Consider the following 26,951-nt stretch of genomic DNA (forward strand, 5'->3'; position numbering starts at 1 on the left):
CCTTTTGTTCTCCACATTTACTGTCGGCCTGTTTTCATACAAATAATCAGCTTCACCATCGGCCAGAACTTGTCTCTTAATTGTCAGCAGATTTTGTGCCTCCTTCCTGCTCATGGTTTGCAGCATTGCAGACAGAAAACACAAATGGCTTAGGAATCAAACAATCCTTTTTCTGTGGTGATGCCCATGAGCACAGCCAGGTGTGGTTGTTGGGGGCGGGGGGGGGGGGGGGGGGGGTCAGACCAGGCTGACAATTATGATCAGGTGGTGGACAAATGTTTTGTGTCTTTGCTCCGCCCAGGCGACCCTCTGCTAAACCTCTTTTTAATTAACAAGTGAGAAATCTTGGATTCTTCTTTAATCTGCCTTGCACTCCACTTAGTTTTATTTTTTAACAGAGTTGTCTTTATATTTTTCAAAGCTTTGTGTTCCTGTAGACCATCAAAAGTCCAGATTTTTGGCTAAATGTTTCTTGTTGCTCTTGGCTCTCAGGTCGTCCCAATGAAGTCAGTGGATTTAATGATGAAAAGAATACCACCGTTTCCCTGGGTGGACCCTGGCTAAACCCAATGTCATCAACAGGTAAGTTGTTTTGATGATACTACGGTGTTATTCTGACCTTGATAAACATTTAGCTCTACGTTTGACTTCTCAATTCACTTCCCCAACTCTGTGGGGTCAAACGCTAATCTCACCAACAGTCCAGTGAGACAGACGTGGTACAATTGTGGGGTTGACTCTGCTGGAGGCACCCAAACTGAATGATGTGTGCACTCGCGGAGCCGTACCGTGTTTTGGATTCAGCAAATGGTGCATGCGGTGTGCTTTTGTACCACATTCATGTTGGTGTCCTGAAAGTCTGATCCTTTGGCTGGCAGACCAGAAGAGGGCAACATTGCACAAGTGGTGAGCGTGTTGCCATGAAGTCCTTCACCTGGAGTAAACATTTTTTTTTTTTTTATTATTATAGTGGGCTGTTATGAGCTCACCAGATAAGGTTCAGTGGGTCTGAATAGTTTTGTCAGGTCAGTTCGTAGGAACAGTTATTCTCTGGTATTTAAGGCGCTGGCCTGTAGTTGATAATGTCTTACCCTCAGTTTTGCAGCAAAGCATAAAACCACCTACCATAACATAAATATTCAGAGTAAAATGGGATTTTACTCAAACTAGGAATAATTAATAAGAATAATAGTAATAGGATTTTTTATTTTTTACTGTTTTATACTGTTGTTTTCCAAGGGTAGTCTGTGCATTAAGCTACACATTTAACAATAATTTCTAATATAAATGCATGATTAAAAGGAAAAGTTACACAGTAGAATAAACTTGGACAGATGAGGTTTGATATTTTTTTTTTTTTCCACGATTTGAGATGTCTGGTAAAAACATGCGCGGATATGACAGGGATATGTAATATTAAAAAAAATATTGGAGTCAATTATAAATTAGTAGCACCAAATATGGGTGAAATGATGCTGCTGATCACTGCTGCAAATTTTTACAAAATTCGAGACATTAATTATAACTTAATTATTTGATATGCACATGTGAAGCGGTGTTTTTTATTTAATAATTGATTATTGTATCTATTTTGGCTTATATTGTTAATTTTCATGTGGTAATTAAATGCATGTTGTCTTTTGCTCAGTTTTTAAGTACTTATTTAGTATTTTATTTAGATGCTCCATGACTGCAATCCATTAATTTCTAAGTTCTTGTGTTTTCGCGCTATATATTTCGGCCATGCCTAATGTTTATTTCAATAATTTATGTCTATGTGTGGATAGGAGTTAGTTTGCAAGAAATGCCCCCTTCCCCCCACCCCCGCAACGCGCAAGCGCCCGGGATGGTGTGGGAATGGTCGGTCCGCGAACTGGGGGTTGGACCGCTCCGAGCCAAACACAGCAAAAGAGTTTTAAATGTCCGCCATGTTGTCCATGGCGCACTGAACCAACGATAGGGAGCGGAGCGTCAGAAAAAAACAGTCCGAGAGAGAGCGACCAAGATCCGGGCCTTCCCCCGGCTCCGTTGGCGACGCCCTAAATACAAGCTACCACCACTCGAACGTTAGAATAGGGAATAACCGCACAGAAACATCCATGAAAGCTCCACTCGGTACCGTTGTGAATATTAGGAGATCCGATAGATTTATATTGCATCTCGAATTGTGAAAAATGAGTAAATTGTCGTTTCGGGCACGGGCGCTGGACGCTTCCAAGCCACTACCCGTCTTCCGTTGTGAGGATTTACCCGACCTACACGAATATGCATCCATTAACCGGGCCGTGCCGCAGATGCCTACGGGGATGGAGAAAGAAGAGGAATCGGTATGCTTTAACCCGTCCGAAAATGTGAAAATGTGTGCTTTTGGTTTATTTTTTTATTTTTAAATGATCACAGGCGTCCCTCTTTTTTTCTGCGCAAGCTTTCACAAAATGGCCGCCAATTTTCTCAGGAGAAACACGACGGATTTCGGGCTCAAACGGCGCGTACGCGGGGCCCGGAGGATCGTTTGGGCTGAGCGGGGATGCGCGGTGTCGTTATGGGGTAAAAATGCCCGGTTTGGTGGGCTTATTTTTGCGTGAGGCGGTTTTCTGAGTACAAAGGAGTCATGTGACTTCAGCAATTCCGACATTTTGTCATGTCTGTCAGGATGGGGCCTTGTGTTGGCGTAATTGCGAAGGACCGGGGCAAGGGGGAGCTAGTGATTTCAGATTATGTGGCATCTGTGCCACCACCGCACAGAAATGTCAACAGTGCTGCCATGCATTGAGGAAAAGCTCGGCCTCGGTCATCTACAGCAGGATGTGGTGCATGGTTACGTGTGTGTGCTGACATTATTGTGTTTAGCTTCGGTGCGGGCTCTTAGCACTCTGACATGTCATGCAATTGTCTACATGTGATGCTGCCCTTCATGTTTATTTGTATGGAGGCTGTGTGTGTGTGTGTGTGTATTATGCAGCTGTTTAACAAGTAAATCCACTGTACAATAAATGCACTGGGTTAATTATACTGCCTGGGTAGCTGTCAGATGTATTTAATCACCCTCTAACCTGGAGAGGTTTGTCTTCATATATTTTTAACCTCTCACAGTGGACATGGTGGTTTCTCAGGATGGCCGTTGTCATGGCAATAGCTGTATCCCTGATTCTCCCGGTGTTTACGTTTGATTTTTCCAGATGTGAACATTAAATTGCACAAACTGAATCCTCCTGCGCTTCAATTTGACAACTTCCGCCAGTTATTTCGGTAGATTATTGTCTGTACTTTGTACCCCCCCTCCCTTCTTTAATAGTATTGACATTTTAGTTGGCAGGAGAGACTGTGATATTTTCAGGTGACGTTCAGGGATGTACGAACGACTGAAGCAGGTAGATAAACAAAGTCTGCTGCCTCCTCATGGTTATGCTGCCTCCCATGGGGGTATCTGTAGGAAGTAGGGTGGTTGTTTCTGAACGTACCCCATGGGAATTTTACTGTTTGCGCAACCATTTTTCCCATATCAATTATTAGATAACAGCTGTTATTCTAGGTCCTTTTTAAGCTACATATTTGGTTCTCCAGGAGTACAGTTTTGCAGCTGATCAAGCAGTCCAGACTGAGATTTAAAAATGGAAGCAAATAAATAGGGGCTGTCACTACAGGTGCTCACGGTGGTCCATATTGTTGTCGTTCACTGAGAGTGTGTTGCAGCCAGTCTGCCTCCCTGCTCCGGTGAATGCTCGGTGTCAGGGGTTCAGTGTGTCAGATGGCACAGCAGGCTGGCAGACCAGCGGCACGTGGCGCTCAGGAGGAGATCAGGGCAGCAGCAGCAGCAGCAGCAGGAGGAGGAGGCGGAGGGGGTTACTGTCACTTCAAAGTCTGTGCTCTGCTCAGCTGGAGTGCTCGGTTATGTAACGATTATATTATCACAAGAGGTAGGCCAAGGCCTGCTGCATACCAACCGCTCAGAGTTTGGAGCCGTCTGTTATGAATTTCTCCATCAGGTGTCAGATTAAATGAGTTGCATCATTATCGGTAGACACTGTAGCTCATGCTGTTTTTATGGCTCCGTTAGCACTTAAACTATGGTGGTGTTGCATTATTTTACTGGAAGTGCATGTGAGTTTTGTGGGCCACCACTGATTTATCCACTTTATCGATCATTATCGATAAATTATCTACACAGGGAGTGTGAGCTTGCCACCACCTCACTTACTTTAACCACCACACATGTTCAGTGGTCTGCAGGTTGAAAGTGTGGTGGCCCTTTACTTACTGACTGACTAATATAGAGATTTTAACAATGAGCTATTTGACATGGACCACAGGGCAACTTGTGCTCGCAAAGTTTGTTCAAATGAGCAGTGCAAGATTTACACTAGACTGCACGCTTGCTTTCCTTCTCACCATTGGATGTGCCTTTCGAAAGCGATTGCACAGTCAAGCATGTGGTTTTGTACTTTTCAGGCAGTGTGTATGTAGCTTGTCTGAAGAGCCGTCATCGCCGAATCTCCCTCAGCACGTGCAGTTTGTTTGTTTTGGGCCAGACACTTTGACCTCACTTTCACCCAAACGTAAACACAAGACAGTGTCTGCGGCCCTGGTGGGAACCCACAGGCATTTGTTGTGTTAGCCTCTCTGCCAGACCTAATTTTTGTACTGGAACACACACACACACACACTGGCAGGCCACCAGTTTCTCACTGTGACCTTGCTGGGTGGGAATGTGGGGCATGTCACCTGTCCAAAGTCTCTGCAGGCTGCATGCTGTGAAATTGAAAGTTGCCTTTGTCAGCTGTTTCCCCTCTTTTCCTTTCACTGTTGACAGTTTGGTATTGATGTGTACGTGGGCAGCGTGGGAAAGTAACACCAGCCCCCAGGCAGGTTCTAACTCCACACCAGCTAGCCAGTCCTCAGCTGGAACAACTGCTGAGAGTGACCGGCCAATTTAGGAATTTTCCAGACATTATCCTATGAATGGGTGACTATGAACGTTCCCTGTTTGTGATTAATTGGTTCCTCTTCATTATTATGCAACAGTAGGCCTATGCTCAAGTTAGAAAAGGACTTATTTTGCCTGCCATATTAATTTGAGGAATGGAAAGTTTGTCCGCTGATGGTTGGTTACTTATACATCTACCAGCTCCAGCCAAAAGTGCAGTCTGGTGGCTGCTGCTAATTTCCCACCCTGCTTACGCTGGGTGTTGAAAATCATCCTCTCCCACGCATAAAACCGCTTTTGTACTGTAGCCGCGTGCTCCTGACGGCACTACCCGACCATCCCCTGCGGCTGTCCATCACGTTAAGTGGCATTTACAGTGTCTGGGACAGTAGCTGTCAGAGGCGAGACTGGAGAAGGTGGAGGAGGCTCCGGCTGCCTTAGCAGACTTGACAGTGATCGATGTGGTCATTTTAGAAGGCTATTTCTGGACTCCAGTGTGTATGTGTGAGAAAGCGAGACCAAGAGGAATGTGTGTGTGTGAGGGCACCAGCTAATGCTCTGTATTCTGACTGTTCACCTCAATATAAGTCTATTTATTTTCAGGCTAATAGCCGTGGCCAGGAAAGTAAACAAACATGTTGCTTGATTAGGTTTGGCAGCCAGCGTGTTTTTGCTCAAGGCCGTTTGGTTTTATGAGTTTTTCCCTCATTGTGGAAAGGCCTGGGGAAGTTGATGCGGAGGATTAGGCATTCGCTGGGGAATGATTCAGTGGGATTCAGATAGGAACATGGATGGTTATGCAAGTGTACATGGAATGCTACCACCTTTTTGGGGGAGGGGGTTACAGCAAATATCAAGGGTTAAATGTGAAATAGTTTTGAGTTCTTTATCAAATCTTAGGGAGAGTAAAACTGAAAGACTTGTTCACAGCAACTCCTCCAGCTAAGGGAAAACTACATCCTCAGAACAGATCGTTGGAGCACATGGTGCCATAAATGTATGGAGAGAAAAAAAAAAGACCTGCCACCAGTATGACAGATGGTCCCTGAAGTCGACATGGTGTTGATGAGCACTGCGTGCTCTGAGGACACAGTAAGATAAATTTAGTTCTGTAGACTAAAAATGTTTAACTACAAACAAACATGAAGGCATGCTGAAGGTCATACAACGCAAAGTTTGTCTGCCCCTGACTGAAGCGATTAATGTCCCCTAATTAATTCTGCTAGTATTGTGAAGACGTAATTATTTTGTCACAAATTGTGGATGCCCATTCAAAAATGTAGTAAAATTGTGTGTGTATAGGCGTGCTGTTATATGAAATTGGTGTTAACGTGGTCATTTAACATTTAATTTCAAGTTGAATAGGGAACAATATGTTTCCATCAAGCTAGCGCTGTCACTCAGGATGATTTGATTGTCATGATTTGTCCATAGTTTTGCCTACAGAATACAGAGCTGTTGTATGAAATAATACACAACTATAAACCATGTGGAATAGCATAGTTTGCTCTGAATGCAGTTCAATACTGCTTATTGTCTGCTGGGTCTGAAAAGGTTTCAAGGTCCCTGTAGTACGAAAACCATGCGGCATTGAAAAGCTCTCACTTGTTGGTGCTGATATAAAGGCACAAATGGATCTGTGTTCTGCAGCGATGGACTTAAGTTTTGCTGGATGTTTTCATGAGAAGCTGCAAATTTACCTGACTTAAGCTAACCCAGTGCAATCTGGCTGTCACATGACGCCACAGGAAGCTTACATTAAAACGGTATCCAGCAGACAATAATAACTAAGCTGAAAGAATTGACCTATAAAACCAGCTTATAGTAATGTGAAAGCAAATAAAATTCCATGTCTGTGTAATGGGGACGCTCACTCGAATCCCACACACCACTAGACCACCAAACCACTGTTTATTATTATTTAACATCAACTTCTGAACAATAATATTAAAACTCATGTCTGGATACACCGCTGCTTTAGTGTTCTGTTAAAGTTGGCCTCATTTACCATCTAGAATTGCTTCAGTAACCAATGCAGTAGATGTATGAAAACCCTCTATACTGTGAAGAATGGAAACCATCTATCTGTGTATCTGTGTGTTCTGCTCTGGTTGTGTTTGGCTTCAGTGTGATGCAAGACACCATGATCAGTCAGGTTTCATTCACTAGATTAGCAAAACGAACATGACTAATCCTCTTTTTATTTTATCTACATATGGGTTGTGAAAGGAAAGCAAGATGTATATCTTTTGTGATATGCAGTTAAACTACATTCTTGGAAATATGCTAGCAATTGTTGCAATTCATTTACAAAGTTTGTTTAAAGCCCTATGACCACCACAAATGAATCCTCAAACTTTTTGAAACATTGTTAGTGCCCAGTCAGATGGTGCTTTTTAGCAGGCTCTGGTGGCTTTTCGTAATAACTTTCAATGCGAGGGACTCATTTTGCTCACTGCTTTTGTACTATCGCACTGTTCTGCTCTACATGCCTCGTGATTTTGCAGTAGCGCTAAACGCCTCAAGTTGAAAACCTAAACTCGGAGCAGAAAAGAGCCATTTTTGTTTCCCCCTCCCATCATCCAATCGAATAAAGTAAGAGGCGGCAGTAGTGTGCTGTAATGTCATTGTTTTCCACGTCTGCTAAAAGGGTTAAAAACCCACAAAACTAACGAACTATTTAGCGGCATCATCTGTAACGGGCTAGTTGTAACTTCAAAACGGCATGAATCAACTCACAATCAGTGCAGTGATTAGCTAGCTAACATAATTCTATTCATGCTAACAACATCTTAAAAGTGACTGTCACTGTAATTGCGAGACATGCATATAGCTTGCCCATTTTGCACTGATTCTGAGGTAATGTATGCCGCTTTGAAATCGGATGGTTGCCCAGCAATAAAAATAATAAAAAGTTGCACTTTTGTTAATTGCAATAAGAAGTCAGTGTTGTGCGCTTTGCATTTTACAGGTTGGTCTATCTGATCGGAACGTTCAGTTCTCACTTTGGAAGTAAAAGCAGTAGCGTGCTGAGGCTGACCATTCATGTATGCCATACAGACAGATGCTTGTATACAAGAAGAGGTACAGAATAGAGCTAGTAGGGCTTACACTATAGTCAGTATAAATGGTCGCATTACATCTTAATAAGCAGTAATAAAGTGTCAATTGCAGTATAGAGGTTACTGGAGGAACAGCATTCAGTGTCGACCAAGGGGACATGACAAACCTCATGAAGTTACAATAAGAAATCAGTTGTGCACACAGTGCCACACTTAGGTCTTTCAGTCTCACACTCACACATTCTTTGTTTTTGACTCATTCATTCAGTCAAACGACCTTCCCCAGCCACAAATATCCTCTCCCTGCCCACCCCCACTAGCTTTGTGTCTCCGACAGCCGCAGGGAAAACAATAAACACACACCGTCTCTCCAGAGAGCTGCTGTACGAGGTCGGCAGCACGCTGCCTTGTTGACAGACTGCCTGCCAGTGGCTCAGTGCCCAGCTCTGGGCTAGAGGCTCTACTACTATGACTGACTGGGACCGTTCAGACAAGCTTCCCGCCAGCAAACCAGTTAGTCAGCCATCCAGCCTGTCTGCCTTCCTTCCGGCACATTAGCCTTCAGCAGGCTTGGCAGCGGCAGGCTCTCGTCACACTTGTGGCGGGTAGATAAGGCTAACTGACAGAGCGCTGGTGACAGAAATGGTGTCGGTTTCTCTCCCGTATTTGTGTTCTGGAGATAATGGCGATTGGTTGACTGCTTTGGATTTGTCTCGTCCAGCTTTCGCATATCATTCTAGGCCTGATTGGTTGTGTCTGACGAACATGAGAATTACAGGTGTACTCACACATAGAAATTGAGATATTTGTAAATGTGTAAATTTTGCTTTTTAACACAACAACTAATAGATTGAATGTTCAAAGCTCCATGTTGCATTGTAGATTTGGCATGAAGTGTTTTGATATTGTTCTCTCTCACCAGGCAATCCTGTTTGTTCCCCTACACAGTTTTTTTTTTTTAATATACTGTTTTGTCTGGATGCCAAGTGTTGCCTAATGTGTAGCTGGGTAATAGTCAGTTTCTTCCCACAACTAAGTTTGCAGGTGTACATTAGGCTTGTGTCTACGTGAGTCAGTGTGTTGTTTTCCCCCAATGCCAAACTTTACCAGGCTTGATATTAGGTTTCAGACGGGCAGTGGTTTGTTTTGTCACGACTGCTTTACAAAGTGGTCTCAAGTTGTGACCTGTTGGAACAGTTTCCTGCGACAGTTTGCTGCAGCCCTTTTGTGAAAATTTGGCTTTTGCTTTTTTAAAGTTGTCCGGTGTTTACTTAACCAAAATTAAAATGTCATGTAGGTTGGTGTTTGCTCTCACTGTGTTGAAGCTGAAATAGTTCTAGATAGTGGCTGCCAGCTTCTCTTAAAGAGAAAAAAAAAAATCACCCACTAAAGTTGGGACTTTTATGTAGACTTTTGTCCATATGAGCTAATTTAAACTGCTGCAGCACACGGATAAATGGAGCTTAGCTTGTTCAGCCACGCTTGCATTTGCAGATTGACATCAGCTGTTTCATTCATGCTTTAAAATCACTGGCTCATTCACAGCTGTGGGGCTTCTAGCTGAGTAGTGACATCAAATCATGTCTATGGAGGTGTCTACAGTATATCAACACAAAGGAGAAATCTGATAGATACACTGACCAATAGTGATTTCTTTTTAACATATTATGTCAACCACTTGGGTTCCCCTTTAGATTTGTGGGGGAGTTGTTATCAAGAGACAGGAGATTTTTACAGTCAAAATATAAACTTAAGGCATATAAAGGTCACACTGTTTCACTGTTACTGACATTTCTCTGCTATGATTTCTCATGAATTATTGGCTGAGGTGCACACTAATGCCATCATATCTACAACAAGCTAATATCAGCCTGGCTGATTTTTTTTTGCCTCTTTCTTTGGGAGTTCCTGCAAAGAGCAGACAAATCTAAACTTAAATGGCCACTTCTTTGACACAGGTGTCTCTGACTGAACTAAGCTGTGGAAGACCACACTATCATATCATATCATTATTGCCTTCATTTTGGTCACAGGGTTTGTAAAGTTGTTTTTCAGTCTTCTGTTTGGCACCACCTTCCTTTTTTATCCAGAACGCTAGCCTCATATGAGATTGATGTTTTCTAGAAAAATACTTAATCTGTTGCATTTTAAGTCATTTTGTTTGTATGGCGTTCAACCTTACATTTTTTTTAGTTGAAATCTCTACTCTGAGGTCCAGCTGTCTCACCTCCATCTGTGTGTCTGTAGGAACACCATCTCCAGCGGGCCATCTCGGCGCAGCAGGTGTATGGCGAGAAGCGGGACAACATGGTCATCCCGGTCCCCGAGGCAGAGAGCAACATCACCTACTACGAATCCCTCTACCCTGGGGACTACAAGATGCCAAAGCAGCTAATTCACATACAGCGTAAGTGGGCTTCTCTAATGGCAAATATGTGATGCAGAAAGCACAGAAAATTAGTTTGATGTAGCAGATTAGCGACCTCAGTCGTTCCATTAGTTTGTAATGGCGTTTCCCTCGATTATTTTGAATGCATTAAGAGACACTTGGGGGGCTGTTGATCAAAATTGTAAGTGGCAATTAGTAGAATACTCCACATTAGTGTACTAATGCTGAAACTATTATTTGTAAACATCACTTTAGACCTGTAGCATTACATGAGATTATATTCAGCTTTACTGAACCGAAGTTAGTTTCCAACACAACTGTGACTGATAGAAAAAGGTCACCTGAAATTACATTTAAAGCCATGTGGCATTAAAAGCTAATCAAGACTTTTTCCTGCCATGGGATCTTGGCTAAATTGACTGCCCAAAAACATATGAAGTCTTGAGTCCATTTAGTCACTCATGAGCCTGTAGGCAGTTAAGGGGGTCTGTTGTTTCTGACAGATCATTTATCCATTTAATGGCATCAGGTGTGTGTTATGTGAGCTTTGACAGAGTTCTCATATGTTTGCCTAAGTAAATGAGTTTTTGAGATTGCCTACTTCGGTAATGATATCAGTGAAAATGAATTTGCTAGATAGCACAGTTTTCTAACCTTGTCTGTGGAACAAGTGGTTTCTGTGATTGTTTCTCAAAGGAAAAGCAATTGGCTGCGCCCTAAACGGAGTCGCTGTTATCAGTTGAAAGTGGAAATGACAAATGTTTTGTCTTGTCAAATTGCTGTCGGGACAATTTCAGAGATTCCTCAGAGGTGTGGACAGGTCTGAAACGTGCAGAAAATTCAGTATTGAGCATTTCCAGGTCATGAAAGTCTCATCTTTGTACCAAAATGTGTGAAAGCTTTAACTAATATTTGTCTGTCTCGTTGTGAGTATGCACTTTGTTGCTTTGCATTTACTGTCATTTTACACAGTGACAGTTGTTTTAGCTGAAAAGCAAACTTTCTAAATCATATGAAGAAAGACGTCTCTGCACAAAAACAGGGATTTTGAAATGGGAAAAGGTGTCTTGGTGGCAGAACTTGCTGCTTTGGTCTCAACAGTAACCATGCTGCCTTGCAACTCAGTATGAAAGTGATTTGCGTAAATTAAATCTTGATGGAGGTTATCATTTTAAAGCTGAAGCTTTACATTGTTTGCAGTCTAATTGTGAGCAGAATAAGTTGCATGTCTGATGTTTGTTTTCCAAATGTAAAGTGCATTATAGATGAAATATATTATATGTCAGGTTAGTTTGATTTTTGGCAGATGTGGCACAAACACAAAAGTACTGCTGGCTGAGTTATAAGGACATTTTTGAAGCATTAAAGAAATGTGTGAATTTGAATTAGCCTGGCGTGGTTTGAAGATCAGCAACCTGTGAGACAAACTAGAAGTAAAAGCTAAACCAAAGTGGGGGGGCTGTTGTGTTTTTCTGACTCCTGAGTCAGATATAACTCACAATAGACCATTAAGGAAGGGCAGAGCGTCAAATTTTATGCTTCACCTACAACTATAATGATGCATCTTTGACACATAAACAGACTTCATTAAATGAATATAATGATAATGTGTCAGGTCAGTCTGCTACAACAAAACAACCAGATTTATACATGTACAGTATAGAATCTATATTGTTTGTCGGCTTCAGTCAGTCCTCATTTATTTGTACTTGTCTGAAGGGGCAAATCTGGTGTAACTATGCCTGAAAATCATCTAGTGTGTCCCTAACTTCAGGATCCAACAGATGCTGGTAGGGCTGTGCTCTTTCAGCACTTTAGTCCTGTGTAGTTTAATGAATCACATATCTTCTGCAGAAAGGCAGCGCCAGGCTCATACAAATGTTGCCATTTGAGGGTAAAACTACTCGGGTTGGGATGCTGCAGCTCTGGCTGCTTGCTGGGTGACTTGTTCTAACTCTGTGTAGCACATGGTTGTGTGTCTGTACACAGACAAGACTCTGGTTTTTAGTCTTCCTAATGCGGACAAGGTGCTCTGTTTGCAATATGGCCAACTTGTTTAGAAACCCTGCAGGCCCCTTTGCATGTGTTCATATAATCAATGTTTGTGTTTCATTGTGTGCAGTAGTGGGAGAGTTTGGCCCGTTATCTGAAAGGAATCCAGCAGTGCATGTTGTAAATTTATTCTTTGGTTTCTTATTTCATAGAATAGGACATGTTTATACGGGCTGCATTTTGATCTTAAGTACTTTGCAGTGGTGAAAACGTTGTCACTAAAATACTTAGTCCACTCACCAAGGTTACCACCTACACAGCAGTCCACATTTAGTGATTGAGCGACTCTTAACTTCTTTGCCTGGCACAACCTGTCTGTATATATTGACACAAAACCTGTTATTGTCAGTACAAAGAGAACCTGCCTCTTTCTTGAATAGGTGTGCATCTGAAGTTTTTGTTACCAATTAATCTGTCTATTGTTTTTGATAAATCGTTTGGTCCATAAAACATTTGAAAACAGTGAAAATCACAGTGTCTTACAGCCCAAGGTGAGCTGACCTTTGTCAACAAATAGTCCAAGACCTCAAATATCAATGTTTTTTTGCATGAAAAGGGCTCAAATGATTGTGGCTGATAGATTAGTCGACTAATCGCTACAGCTCTATTCTTGAACCTAACTGACTTGTGAAATGATGAAAATGTATTCAGCCGAAAGCAGAATTGATACTTTGATGTCTTTCTGTAAGTTGATGGGTAATACTGAGTTTTTGTGAGTTCATAGAAAGTATGTATTTGGTATTTCAAAGTGATTGTTCAGGGGTGACGTTAAGTGAGCTTGGCTGGAAACCGGTTAGATAATGTTTTGTAATGCTGCATGCAGTGACTTCAGTCATTAGCAGGCCAATTAAGCTGAATTTTCCCTTTTGGCGGTCAGTTTCCTGTGGAGTTGGAGCCAGGAGGTCATGCTCATTGGACCACTTTGAAGTTCTGTCTCAAATTCCAAAATGTGTCTCTTTCCTAATTTTGTCTAAATTCCTATTCACTTACATATGGATCGGACCAAAAATATACATTTCCCCCACATCCTATTAGTGGTCTTTTTCTGCCTGACAATGGATAAATATGTAACAATCAACTGAAAGTAGAAAACACGAGGGCATTTGCATCTAATATTTATCTTAATATGGGAATTTCAAAATGTATACATAATTTAAATCAACACAGACAGGCTAAAGTATTTAAATAAAGGAAATCACCTGACCAGGTGAGGAGTTATTTTATGTATCTTTTTATAAGCAGTTTCTCCTCCCCATCATCTACAACAATTGTTTTTACATAGATCACAAATGACTCCTGCAGCTGTCTAAAGTCTGTCCTTTCCTCGACTCACCCGCAGCTTTCAGCTTGGACGCCGAGCAGCCCGACTACGACCTGGACTTGGACGACGAGGCGTTTGTCATCAAGCTGAAAAAGAAGATGGAGATCAGCTTCCTGCAGTTTGAGGAGATGATCGACCGACTGGAGAAGGGCAGTGGACAGCAGGTCAGCACTGTTTCTCTTCATCTGACCCCAAATACAATAAAGAAGGGCCCATGAAATACCCTACAGAACAATGCACTATGAGCCTTTGAAAAACGATGATATCTACATTGAATAGTTGGTAAATAGGTGACACCCTGTAACTCCTGTGTCATAGCTGGTGAGCCTTCCAGAGGCCAAACTGCTGCTGAAGGAGGATGACGAGCTCATCAAGGAGGTCTTTGACTACTGGAGCCGTAAGAGGAAAAACAGCAAGGCCAACGCCCTCATCCACAACGTCAAGCAGGAGAAACGGGACGGCTCCAGCACCAGTGACCCCTACGTGGCCTTCCGGCGGCGCACTGAAAAGATGCAAACCAGGAAGGTCGGTAGTTTTTAACACTCAGTGTGTCATCAGAGGCTTATATGTGGCTGTGATTGTGGCAGGTTCATACCGGTCTTGGTTGCTGGAAACTCTCTTGTGCCACTGTTGCGTGTTTTATTGTGTAGTTGTACACTCGACTACAGCTCATAACCTCTTTGCAGGAAATATTTTGTCACGTTAGATTGGTTTCCTCCTTGAATGAAATAATTTTCTCTCTGTAATTATATTTTACTGTCGCCTTCTTTTGTGAAGCTTGCCAGATACGTCTCGCTGTATAGTTAACACCACACATGCCTAACCTATGATGTAGATAGACAGATTCTCAGTACCTGCAACAAATGCGTTCAATGAACAGCATCTTACTTCACTTAGAGAGCGTAATGTGTCGGCACATAGCTTTGTGTCAGTATGTCAGTACAGCTTTTATTAATGCTTTGTCAGTATGAATTAGAAGGCGAAGTGTGAGATTTATGAGATTTGTGAGATTTTAATAAACTGTTTCGCGTCAATTGGTGAATCTAAATTGTCCATTGGTGTGGACGTGAGCAGTTGTCTGTCTCTGTGTGTCTGACTGGCAACCAGCCTGGGATGTGAGTGAGTGAATGAACGAAGGAATAATAAATCGCTACCTGACTGAAGAGTTCACTTTTTGTTAAATAAATAGTCAGAGAGACCCTAACTTATTTCTGTATATTTAATCTAAACAGCCGTAAGGTGCTTTAAAATGCTTGAAAAGTGGTTGAATTTGACTGAGGAAAAGCTTGTAGGAATCCTGGTTAAAAGGCGGATAAAAGCAACTTCCCAGCGCACCAAAGAGATGGTCTGAGAAGCACTGCATCTCTTAGAAATAGAATTATATTTATTTTACATGGACTCTAGTGGATTATTTATCATCATCTCTGACCACAGTGCAAATGCTGTCTCCATGAAACTGTAGTTTCCTCATAGCCCTCTTGTAAAGTATGTATATGCCACCAAGTGGTCATGTGAAGAATGTGGCGTCTGTACATTTCTAAAGCTCATTGGATGAAGGTAAACTGAAATCACACAGTAGTAATGCACCAAAAACCTGCCAGGAGTTGATTTCCATGTTTTGATCCACATATATGTAACACATTTAAATACAGGTCAATAACTAAATACTACTGACCTGTAACTAATACAGGTCAGTAAATTTAGTTTTATAATTACTGAGCCAGTTTTGTTAGAAAATGACTTTTTGTCTTTGTGATGAAGTGCTGTTTTTGTTTTACAAGTTTACATCTAACCATTACCATTTAGTGTATTTTATGTTTTGTTTTCTAATCATCTCTGATACTTACTACTTCCCTAAACACTCAGAACCGTAAGAATGACGAGGCGTCCTATGAGAAAATGCTGAAGCTGCGCAGGGACCTCAGCCGAGCCGTCACCATCCTGGAAATGATCAAGAGGAGAGAGAAGAGCAAGAGAGAGCTGCTGCATCTCACACTGGAGATCTTTGAGAAGAGGTGAGGCTGCCTCTGTGAGGCTGCACGCGTAAAGCCTTCGTACAGAAATTAAACGAAAAGCAGCGACACAACAGCCTGACTGGGTGGAGACAGCCAGGGCCGTTAAAAAGGAAAAAAAGTCTGTGTGTAAAAGAGATAAAAGAACAGTTAAAGCTCCTTCTGGCGTAGTTTTCTAAATGACTTTTCAGTAGTGTAGTTTGAGGGGAAAGGTGTAGGACTTTGACAAATGAAATGGTTCTTCTATTTGGTCTGACACTGGTTTTTGATGAACCCTTTCCCCTGTTTCTCTCCCAGAAACGTCATGTCAGACTACAGCGGCGAGGTGATGGCAGAGGTGTTGGCTGAGCGGGCGCTGGTGAGGCCACAGATCATTCCCCTGGTCCCCCTCACCAACCAGTACCGACACCAGGACCACATGGACCTCAAGGACTTCAAATCCAAGGTGAGGCTCTCCATTTAAAAACAGAACCATAGCATTTGACTGGAAAATTTAAGAAAGTGTGAAAAGTCTGTCGTCAAAAAATTACACGTTATTTGAGATTGACTACCGGGGCACGCCAGTGTGATTTTTCTGAACAGAATGAAACTTTCAAACTTGACTTCTTAATTGAATTTTGAAATGATATTATTGGAAATATTTTAAGAGAGCTTTATGCTAGATTGAAGGTTGCCTGTTGCCCCCCAGTCTCTGAAGGTGGCTTTTAAGGTGCTCTTTAGTCTCACACATTATCTTTTCTTTCCCCCCTTAAGCCCGAGAAGACAGAAGTTCCCCGGCAGAAGAGGAAGTATGAGAAGAAGCAGAAGGTGCTGCCTCTCTCATCGGGCACCCCCCACCACCAGGGGCCTGTTGTCTTCAACGCCAAGGACCTCAACCAGTACGACTTCCCCAGCTCGGACGACGAGCCCTTCTCCCAGGTACATGCACAGCTCATGGAAACTCAGTCACATGTTCAGGTCACATGTTCACACAAAGCTGAGCCCGCCACACAGACCAGGCGTCACCACTCGTCTCATAGAATGAATCATTTGTAGATGGGTTTTGCTGGATGTGTTCAAGTGAATAACATTATGATATTAGGTCACATTATTACATTACCTTTTTCGTTATTTGTTGCAAACATGATTATGAAATTACACACACGTCAAAGTGCCAGCAGCTTCTGTTAGGTGCATTGCGTTATGTCATGATACAATTTGTTGACTACCTAGAGCAACTCGCTCAACGGTTAACCTGCTGCTGGTCACTGACTGTTTAAGCTGACATAGATCAGTTTATAGAATTCAGTAGAAAAAGTTTTTTATTTTCTCAAAGTGACCATCAATGGAAACCCAAGTGCAGGAACAAAATTAAATGGCTCTAAGAAAACACCTTGCAGTTCTACAGATGACAGTGTTGATTTGATGGTGATATGACAACGAAAGTAAAACTATTTGCAGAATACATTTTCTAGGGTTTCCAGGGGTTTAGATCTGGATTTAATGTCTCATCAAATTTCACAGAACATATGCTGGAAACACTGTTAAAAATAAAAAGACCTGAAATAAACTTTTGGGTTTCTACTCACTTGGAGGTCCTACAGCACTGCAGCCAGCCTGAGCTCCTCCTATACCCTCACTGTTAGTGGCAACGAGCTCTGGCCTCTGCCCTGATAAATACACTCAAAATCGCAGAACCAAGAGAGAGACGAGTGGGAGGGAAATGCTTTTAACCCAGAATCTCTGGCTTCAGCGTGTTAAATTCTGCTGTCGGTGACCCTAGACTGACCTCTAACCTCTGTGCCCACAGCTGCACTCAGGCTCATCAGAAGCAGAGGAGGAGAACGATCCAGATGGGGCCTACGCCTTTCGCAGGAAGGCAGGCTGCCAGTATTACGCTGTAAGTGCTGTGGTTGTCTGCACAGTTGATATTAAAAAAAGCGTGTAAGAGTTTTACTTGTTTGGTGCCAAGTTTAAGGGGCATAATGTCCCAGCAGTGGTTCCCTGAGGTTGTAGGTGCTCTTAAATGCTCTTTGCAAAGAAATGGTTAGAACAGGAAGAATTATTCACATTTATTTGCTGTTGTGTTATAACATGCTGTAACAAGGTTTTAGATCATTTCCAGTGCATTTAAATGTAATGTAATGTAACGTAGGTGAAGTAATGTAGACGACTTGGCTAGAAAGTCTATGTCCTGCAGGAGGAAATAATTTTTGTGGCATTTTAGATTTTAATTTTATCCCAGTTTTCAAAGTAGTTCACTCTCCACAGTAGACTGAGAGTTCTTTGTTAGGCCACTAAATCCACCAGTCGCAGATTGATCAGAGGTCATTTACACCGACGTTAAGAGCGCAGTGGCTGACTTTCAGCATCCTGTCTGTCCGCAGGCTCATCAGGATCGTGTGGGTAGCTGGCCGTGGTGTGGACCCTGGGAGGATGGTTTTGCAGAGGCTCGCTTTCGCTACAGCCTCACCACGCTCACCGTGCCGCGGCGCTGCCTTGGTATGGCGCGACGACGCGTCGGACGAGGTGGCAGGTCAGTTGAATTCCAGTTTTTTGGGTAAAGTGCATTAACATGCTGTTAGCTCTTTGAATGCATACCTGGTTAATGGCTTGTGCGCTGCTGTCCTGTCCCTTTTCTCATTTCTTGCTCTTATATTTAAACCAAGATATTTTGATGAAATCCTATCTAATGACTTCATTAACTGAATAATTGGTAGAATACTTGATTATAAAAAATGCATTACTATTGTCAAGAATTATAAGGTTATGATGCATAAACCTTTAGAAAGAAGCAGCTGTTTGCCAAACAAATGAGGCTAAATATCTGTCTTGCTTCCCGACCACAACCTGACCCTCTCCTTATCACGCAGGGTGTTGTTGGACAGGGCGTACACGGACTATGACAACGTTTTCCACGGACTGGATCCAGAAATGCTCCATCTGCCTCTTCCTCCATCATCATCTCCTCCTCCATCACCACCACCACCACCTCCTCCTCCTCCTTCAGCTACTTCACGCTCGCCGGCCACCAACAAGTTTGCCAGTACCTCAGAAACAAATACCTCAGACAGAAGTTCCTTCAACAACTCCCCTCCTTCCTCCCCCTCTTCCACGGACCTCAGTCAGATACTGTTGAATATAAAGTCGTGCCGATGGCGGCACTTTAGACCACGGACACTACCACTACATGAGCTGGACAATGCCCACCCGCTATTCAGGAAGTTGAGTCGACGCCTGAAGCGCCCGGTCTCAGTCTCCACGGCCGGGGCACAGCCCTTTGGCTCCCAACGCCCAGCGAGGGCTGTCCCTGCACCCCCACCCGTTGCTGGTAAGTGGATTGGCTGAATTCAAACACACACACTGGATGCACTCTGTCAGGCTGTATGACAGCAGGGGGTTACACATCTCTCCTTTGAGTAACTGATTTAATTACAAAAATATACTAGTGTAAACAGGACAGACATAAAACAACCCACACACCACCAGCACCTCTTGTTTTCTACCTGGTGGCTTGTTTTTAAAGTTTCAGCTTCCTAATTTATAAAAATTTTCTCAGTCCTAGTAGTATTTAGCCATCCTAGAGTTTTAATTGCTCTGGAGTTGCGAGATCTGCCATCACGCATCTAGAATTTAGATTTTTTTTTTATTTGATCTAATTTTGATTTTTTGTGCACTGAGGAAAAACCTTGAAACTATTTTCAAGGTCTGTGGATTGTGGTAAAACTAGTTTCTGTTGAGTTTTTGAAATGCATTTCTTGAATACTATCAGCTTAAATATTCTATTCACTCCTGACTGTGTAGGAGAGGAGATGCTAAAAGCTTCTCACATAAACAATGATGTTGCTGCTCTGAGTGAAAGCAGAAATGTGTGTTTCGGTTGAACTGACCTTTTAAGAAGCATGCTGGGTCAGAGAGGTAACTGGCAACTACTCGTCCATGAATTTATTCTGTATACACAGGTCTCAGGTCAGATTGCTTCCTTTTTACTACATTTTCTTGATTTTTATTTGTATTATCATGGAATGTGGTGTTCATTTCCTCTGTTTGTTCGGAGTGTTTTAATAGCAGGCCCTGTGTCCGTCCTGTCCAGCGGCTGCATTGTGATCTTTTTTTTTTTCTTGTTGTTCATCAGGTACAGCAACATCAGACATTCACATTGTGTCACCTCAAACTCCCCCCAGTCCACGAGGTGTCAATTAAAACTGGCTCTGATAAATAAATTCATGAGATGTGCAGGATTTGTTGTGGTGTGTGGACACAAAGGTGTGCAGTGTTGAATACAAACTAAATGCCACAGGTCCCTGGTGGTATTACTGTGAGAGCAGTCAGGCGGGTGGTGTCTTGATGTCGCTACAAGCCGTTTACACGGATTTGTGTATGTTGTGATGTGCATGGGAAACTGTATCGATTTCTTCTTGGAAAAACTGGTCTGCTTGCAAAGAAACTCAAGGACACAGATATTATGAACGAGATTTAGCGAGAAACTCGACCACCTTAGCCACTGCTTTGATGCAATAGTTAAGAGAGCAGGGTTATGGTAAGCTGTAATTAAAAGGTGCAGTGTTGTGATTAAAACAGACGGTGTCAGATTGCATGAAGTAAGCATGAAGCGTGTTCCAGGCGGAGGCGGTGCACAGGGTACGAGCTGTGACTATGAAATGCACACGGTGATGAAGAGACCCAGATTCTGTGAAGTCGAGAAGTAAAAGGCTCACGGGGAGTAAGAGAATCAATATCTCACAAGGGCATGCAACACCATGCAATGTGGGAATAGGACTAAATAATCAATAGAAAGCCAGTAAAGTAAGACTTCATGTTATTTACAGGATAGATAAGTGGAACATGAACGTGCACACTATTTATATAGTAATATAAATACAAGCTCAAAAGTAGCAATGTATGGTACGAATGTATTTTTCACTGAATCATTTCTCTACACACTCTGTATGAACACCTAGTTAAACAGAGAAAGAAGACCGTATGAGCTGTGAGGGTCTGCTGAGCTGAATTGGGGACAGAGATCCTTACAAACCGTGGATCAACTACAGTCCCTCACGCCTCTACTCACCATTGAGCTCTCAGAACTTGGTTGTAGTTTCCTGGTCCAATAGTCTTTTTTTGGCAGCTGCTTTATCAATTTAGACAGTTATTGGGTGGTTGTGGGTGGATTTAAATTGCTGTTGTGCCTGTCGATTTAACAAAGTCATAGAACCACAGCAGTGCTGGAAAAGCCGCTGGTTGAATCATGAAATGGAAAAGGAAGTTGAAACAAATTGCTATCATATTTATATTGTGATTGGACACTATGGAGAGAGAGGTCAAGAGGAAAACAGTGGCTTCAAACAACCCCGTGCATCCGTGATGAGATTTATGATTATAAAGTGAAGCCTCCCAGGGTTTTATGTGGAGGTGATGCCTCTCTGTGGCCTCTCTCTGTACGAGGTTAAAGCAGGTGTCAGGCGATAAGAGCCAAAGAATATCTAATGTATTTAAACACCACAAAACCTGCGTGCCTTGTTTCTGCATTTACAACTGAGCAGTATTTTGCTGAGATGAATTTGTCCGTTTGTATTTTCTGCTTGGTTTAGGCTGTTAGTTGATGGTGTGAATCTATTTCCAGATCTGTAACAAACTCTCGTCTCTCTCAGCTTTCACAGCCGAACAGTACCAGCAGCATCAGGAGCAGCTGGCCCTGATGCAGAAGCAGCAGCTGGAGCAGGCCCAGCTGCAACAGCAAGCCAACAGCACCGCAACTGCAAACAGCACACATGTCAGTATCCCACAGTCACTCCGGGAACCCAGTCTGAAAAACGGAAGAAGGAAAACTTGGTGACTAACTGCTTTCTTCTCCCCCAACAGAACCTGGCGAATACACTGGACCAGGCCAGCGCTCAGTTCGCCGCATCGGCCGTGGTCACTGCCGACCAACTGTTGGCTCTCAAAACCAAGGAGGAGCTCGCCCTGGGAGGCGGAGTCAATGGCGTCCTCTCTCCCTCAGGTACGGCAGCCCCCCAAATAGCTGCTGGTCGGCTCGTTTAGTATACTTGCACTTTGAGAAAGAGGCATTCGATGACAGGATGACCGTATAACAGTCCACATGAGGAAATTGGCCATCACAGTAATGGCGTGAATAATTATCCTCATTTTATTTAATGACACGGTCATTGCCGTTGATTCACTGCACTTGTTGTCTCTGACCATTTTGAGTATTCACAACCAACATGGGAAACGTTTCATTACTGTCTGATTGTACCCAACCTCCAAAATATCATTTGTTTTGAAAACAATGAAACCCCAAAGTTAGAAAAACCAAAAGCAATTCACCCAAATAAAGTGCACTTCACCCAAGTGTTTGAATACAGGGACACTGAACAGACAAAGCAAACAATGAGGGGAAAGTAATTACAGTCCTAAAGCCCATAATGGAGTCCACTGAAAGAACAGATATCAGCACAAAGCAGACTGAACAAAACCTGCAGCACTAAACCCTCAACAACTGATGCCATTTCAGGCAGCAGGATTTCAGAGATAACCGAGAAAAGTGACTAAATGGAATTTCCATTTGAGATTATTGTGCAGATGAAAACGGCGTCCCAAGGATCTGTCCTTTACAGATAAAACTACAAAAAAAACATGCCGTCACTTTATCATTCAGAATATTGTTTTTGTTCCAGTACTTATTTTCTGTGGGAAAGTGAATGAATCCAGCTACATAAATGACCTTCTGCCTCTCAGTTGAAATGTAATATTCTTCTTATTCGTTAAAGAACTTAAGGTTTGTACTGAGCTGGTTTAACGTGGCATCATTTAAACCGTTTGGTTTTCAACAATTACCTTGAATACTTGAATAGAGATACTTAATGTTATACTTTATTGCGTTTAGTGCTTCAAATTCTCAATATGAGTACCAAGATTTTTCATTAAAAAACAGTTGTTGAGTAAAACTTTCTCCACCTCACACCCCGTCCCCTCCCCTCCCCCACCACCGCTTGGCGTCCTCTGACCCCTCAGGTGTCTACAAGGGCTTGCACCTCTCGAGCACAGCGTCCCCTTCCCCCGCCGCCCCGGCTCCTCCCACCACTACCCCGACACCCTCCTTGCGCCACCCCTGCGCCACCACCACCCCCGCCACCAGCTCCACCTCCGCTACCAGTAACAACAACGGCACCACCCACCCTGCCAACGCCACTACCACTAACACCGCCACCACTCAGGTCCTGCTGGGAAACAACAACAGCCTCCGTCTGGGTGTTCCCACTGGCAAGCGCGTCCACGCTCCACGGACGCTGAGCGCCACCATGTCAACATCCGCCTTAAAGCTCGCCCATGCAGCCGCCGCCACCGCCAACTGTCAGAAACCCAAGGTCACTACGGCCTCAGCCTCGTCGCTGGACATAGTGCCCAGGTGAGGAAACACCTGCAACCAGCGTGAGGACATTAAATGGTTAAAATGATAAAAGGTGCCGTTACCTGTTTATGTTGAGTTAAACAAGTCTTCTTCTCACACTACAGTCATATGTTAATATGTAATGAGTCTGATTGACAGATGCACTGAAGTATTCACATGTGTTAGTGTTAAAATACAACATCCTATTTACATGCTCCACAGACACAGAAAGTATCACATAAGAAGATATGTTGAGCGCCATGTTGACACTATATTTAGCTTAATGCTGTGCTTTTGTACCAAGACAGGTTTAACCAGATATACTACTGCCAGGGTTACTAAACAGAAGCAAAGCCGTTTGCTCATTTGCATAATTAACCTATTAGATATCCCCTGTAGTAGAGGAAATGCTTGTAGCTGACACTGGTAGAGCGGCTTGGGTTGTTTATGTCTAAATATCCCTAAAACAAAAACTGGTAAAGCTGTTTTTCCAGCCTTTTATTGTGTAATGAACTGTGTTGATAACGAAATTTCGTCCAAAATAAGCTAGTTTGTTCTTTATTGATCTTTTTTTTAGTCAGTTGGGGGAGAAAATGACTGTTAAAGCGCTGATTGAACGGGGCATATCTGGTCATATCTGTGGGAGAGAGGGGCAGTAAGTGGTGATTTAACGCCCTTTTCAACAGCAGGAAGTTTAGGAAGAAGTTCTGCTTTAATGTTCACGTTGCAGAAAGAAGAATGTGTGTGTCGCCATGTTTTTTATTTTATTTGCTTATCTATTGTTGGAACATGTATACGACATGGACCAGTGCCAAGAACTAGCTTTACAGCCTATGGTAGTTTTCTTTAGTTTAATGTAATGCTTAACAGGAAACTGCATCTTGATCAGGGTTCCCCGTTCATCTTGATGAGTGCTGTTCTTTTGAACTTATTGTAACTGAGACAAGTGGCTTCCCCACTGTTGCCTTATTAACATCATATGTCCACAACACCCCCGTTTTTGAAATACAGTGGTTTGGTGGGTAAGCTCCACTGGGTTTTTGAATATGTGGTCATGAGACACCCCAGGTTATTGGTTTAAGTGTGATGAAACAATTTAAAATGCTGAGTACTTGCTGCTCGTCTAACCGTGTCTCGTCTCCTTTTGTCCTCAGGGAGAATCACGAACAAGACAAGCCAGCACTGAACAGTCTATCAGAGAACACAATGGCCATGGAGGTTACGTAGCCTCCCATAGGCAGCACGGGAGCAGCGTAACTCCTTCTGTTGTTTTTTTTTTTTTTTTTTGAGGGGGGGGTTTGTTTTTGTTTTTTTGTTGTTTTTTTTTTTTTAGGTGCTATGCATCGTTCGTTAGTCGTGAAAGAAAGTGGTGGCGGAATGAGCACGGCAAGGCTGGGTTTCCATGGTAACTGTTTTGGGACTTAATTGCAATGCTCGTCTCGTACAAATTTTTTTTTTTCTCCCCTCAATTCCCCATTTGTTACTGTTAATAAGAGATCGTCTGTAAATTCTTAATATGGCAATTATATGTACAGTACTGCATATTTGTAATACCCCCCTCCCCACCCCCTGTTCTTGTATATAACATTACTTGAATACAGAATTGTTCATTTGTGATGTTTTGCACTCGAGATATTAAAAAAAAAATCAAAATTAAAAAGAGAAAACGACAAACTGCAACTGGTGCGAGTATGAGGTGTGAAAGTTGTACCACAGAAAAATGTATGTCATCACATGCATGGTGCAGAGCCTGCTGTTTGATCTATTTATTGTGCCGTGTTTACAAAGGGTTTTTTTATTTTTATTTTTTTTTCCCCCGTTCATGTTTTTTTTTTTTTTTTTTCTTTTTTTTCATACACTGTACCCCTCACCGGTTCCCCGTGCTGTAGTCAGTGTTTAGCTAGATTAAAAGCTCTGTATTTTTTTGGATGTTGTGAACATGGCCGGGAGCTCGCCCGTTTTTGTTGGGCATCCTTCCACGATGTTCCCATGTGTCATGTTGAATCCATGGAGACATGCATTCATACAGATTCAGGCGCAGGGCAGGAGGAGACGACAACGACAGGTGTGAATTTGTTTGTTGTAGGCATCAGTTTGTCAGTGGGTTAATCAGTTTCCACAAAGCTCTTCCATACGTATATTATTCCTGAGACAAGTAACAAAACAATGGGGATGAAGACTCTTTCCCAGAAGACTTTGCTGCTTCTGATTTATCTAAGCACTATATAATTTGTTTTTTAATTGATTGATTGCTGCTTTTGTATGATTTTTGGTCTCTGGTTTGCACCAGTTGGCCTTATTTACTATTTGTTTTCTCTAAAAAGATGAGCCCCCATGTCCCCTTATCATTTTTTTAAAATAAATATTTTTGTATCTCCCACTTTCTTTTTAATTTTCCTCACAAAAAGACTTCATTCTTTTGTTACTTGTTGATCTAAAAAAAAAACAAAAAAAAAAACTAAGGGAGTAAAAAAAAAAAAATGCAGTAACTGACATTTATTATCATTCCAGCTTCTACATAATAAGGAAGAAAACATGTATTTAAAAAAAAAAAAAAAGAGGCAGTTTTCTCTACTTTTAAAAACTCTCCAGAAGGCTGTAAGGCCATGAACCACAAGTTATCGGGTGCCTTCATTTGGGAAAAAAGAAAAAAATCTAAAAAAAAAAAACAAAAAAAATTGCTCTCTTCTGTGAAGAGTTTGGTACTGAACAAGGCTACTTGTAGTTTTTCTTTGTCTGTACCACAATCCCAATGCCCATTCCAATGGCCCAGTTGATTCATGAGTTTGTTTTGTTTTTGTAGACCCTTCACCACACACACATGCATACATACACACACAGGAAAAACTAAGAATCCTCTTGAATTGTCACAAAATGAAATAAAAATCCAGGGCATTAAGTCGTTTTTGTCATTTTTGTCTTTGTGTGAACAATGAGTGCACTGTAGGACTGCGTGTCTTGATGGGAAATCCTTGTTAAAAACTTTTACCGTGAGTAATAAGTTTGTCAGTCTCTTCAGCTTGTAACCAACCGCCTTCTAACTTATTTGGGGGTTTTGTCCTTGATGTGTGTCTGTATTCAGGCAGGACATGACTGAGTGCTGAATATCGTCTGAACAGAAAACTTTTAACAGCAAAACAACAAATCATTCACAAACATCTTTGTTAAAAAGTTTTCTTCAAGCTTACAAAGCCATGTAAGTTTCAACAATACTTTACTGTTATGCTTTCAAGGTTAGAGTATGCCTGAATTTGAATCTACTTTGAGCACTTTTTTGGGAGGGGAGTGTTTAGAGCTTTAAATCTGATGCAGAAAGCAACTGAAAATCTTTCAAAAGCTACACAAGGAAATAGAACTCACATAAAATATACTGTATGATAAATCTGTTATTGATCTTTTTAAAAAAAAAAAAGAAAACACCAGTGGAAAATATTCATTTCATAGAAACTGTAAAGAAAAACATGGTGTTAAAACTTGAAGCCAGTGGAACAGGTGCTTCTCTTTTGCTTTTTCACTGAAGTAAGCTCCTCCAGTTCAGATATAACTGATGCTTTAGCTTTAGCAGCATCTACGCAAACCTTTTTAGGAGCCACCGTTGTTGTTTTCCAACCAACAGTTGCTTCTAATACAAAGTAGTAACTTGGTTCTGTTCCTCTGACAAGTCAAAGTGTTCAGACGTCCGTAGAAAAAGATCCTATCTTTGTGCCAAGTGCCCACAAAGATGGATTCACTGACATGAACTACGGGTAACAGAAGTTTTAGAAGAAGAAAACATTAAATGTGACTCTATATTTAGAGCTCAGCGGTGAATGTAGAGCATAA

At 42.2% G+C, this 26,951-nt stretch overlaps 1 protein-coding gene across 2 annotated transcripts; it reads left to right on the top strand.

Annotated features, from left to right (window-relative positions):
- Positions 1-1,936: 1,936 nt before the first annotated feature.
- Positions 1,937-26,028, top strand: LOC139214089 (enhancer of polycomb homolog 1-like). Of its 2 annotated transcripts, none has more exons than XR_011585456.1 (14): positions 1,937-2,327; positions 10,234-10,393; positions 13,767-13,912; positions 14,067-14,273; positions 15,615-15,763; positions 16,058-16,205; positions 16,514-16,678; positions 17,550-17,639; positions 18,127-18,275; positions 18,613-19,070; positions 21,391-21,512; positions 21,602-21,740; positions 22,754-23,202; positions 24,284-24,342. XR_011585456.1 is itself a non-coding variant. In XM_070844830.1 (14 exons), the coding sequence occupies exons 1-14, from the start codon at positions 2,175-2,177 to the stop codon at positions 24,354-24,356; spliced, it is 2,553 nt and encodes an 850-aa protein (XP_070700931.1). In that variant the 5' UTR covers positions 1,937-2,174; the 3' UTR covers positions 24,357-26,028. The 2 variants fall into 2 exon arrangements, 1 of the variants encoding a protein (XP_070700931.1); XM_070844830.1 differs by having other exon boundaries at positions 22,754-23,147; positions 24,284-26,028.
- Positions 26,029-26,951: the final 923 nt, after the last annotated feature.

This window comes from Pempheris klunzingeri, chromosome 15 (assembly GCF_042242105.1).
Source record: "Pempheris klunzingeri isolate RE-2024b chromosome 15, fPemKlu1.hap1, whole genome shotgun sequence".
Taxonomy (NCBI): domain Eukaryota; kingdom Metazoa; phylum Chordata; class Actinopteri; order Acropomatiformes; family Pempheridae; genus Pempheris; species Pempheris klunzingeri.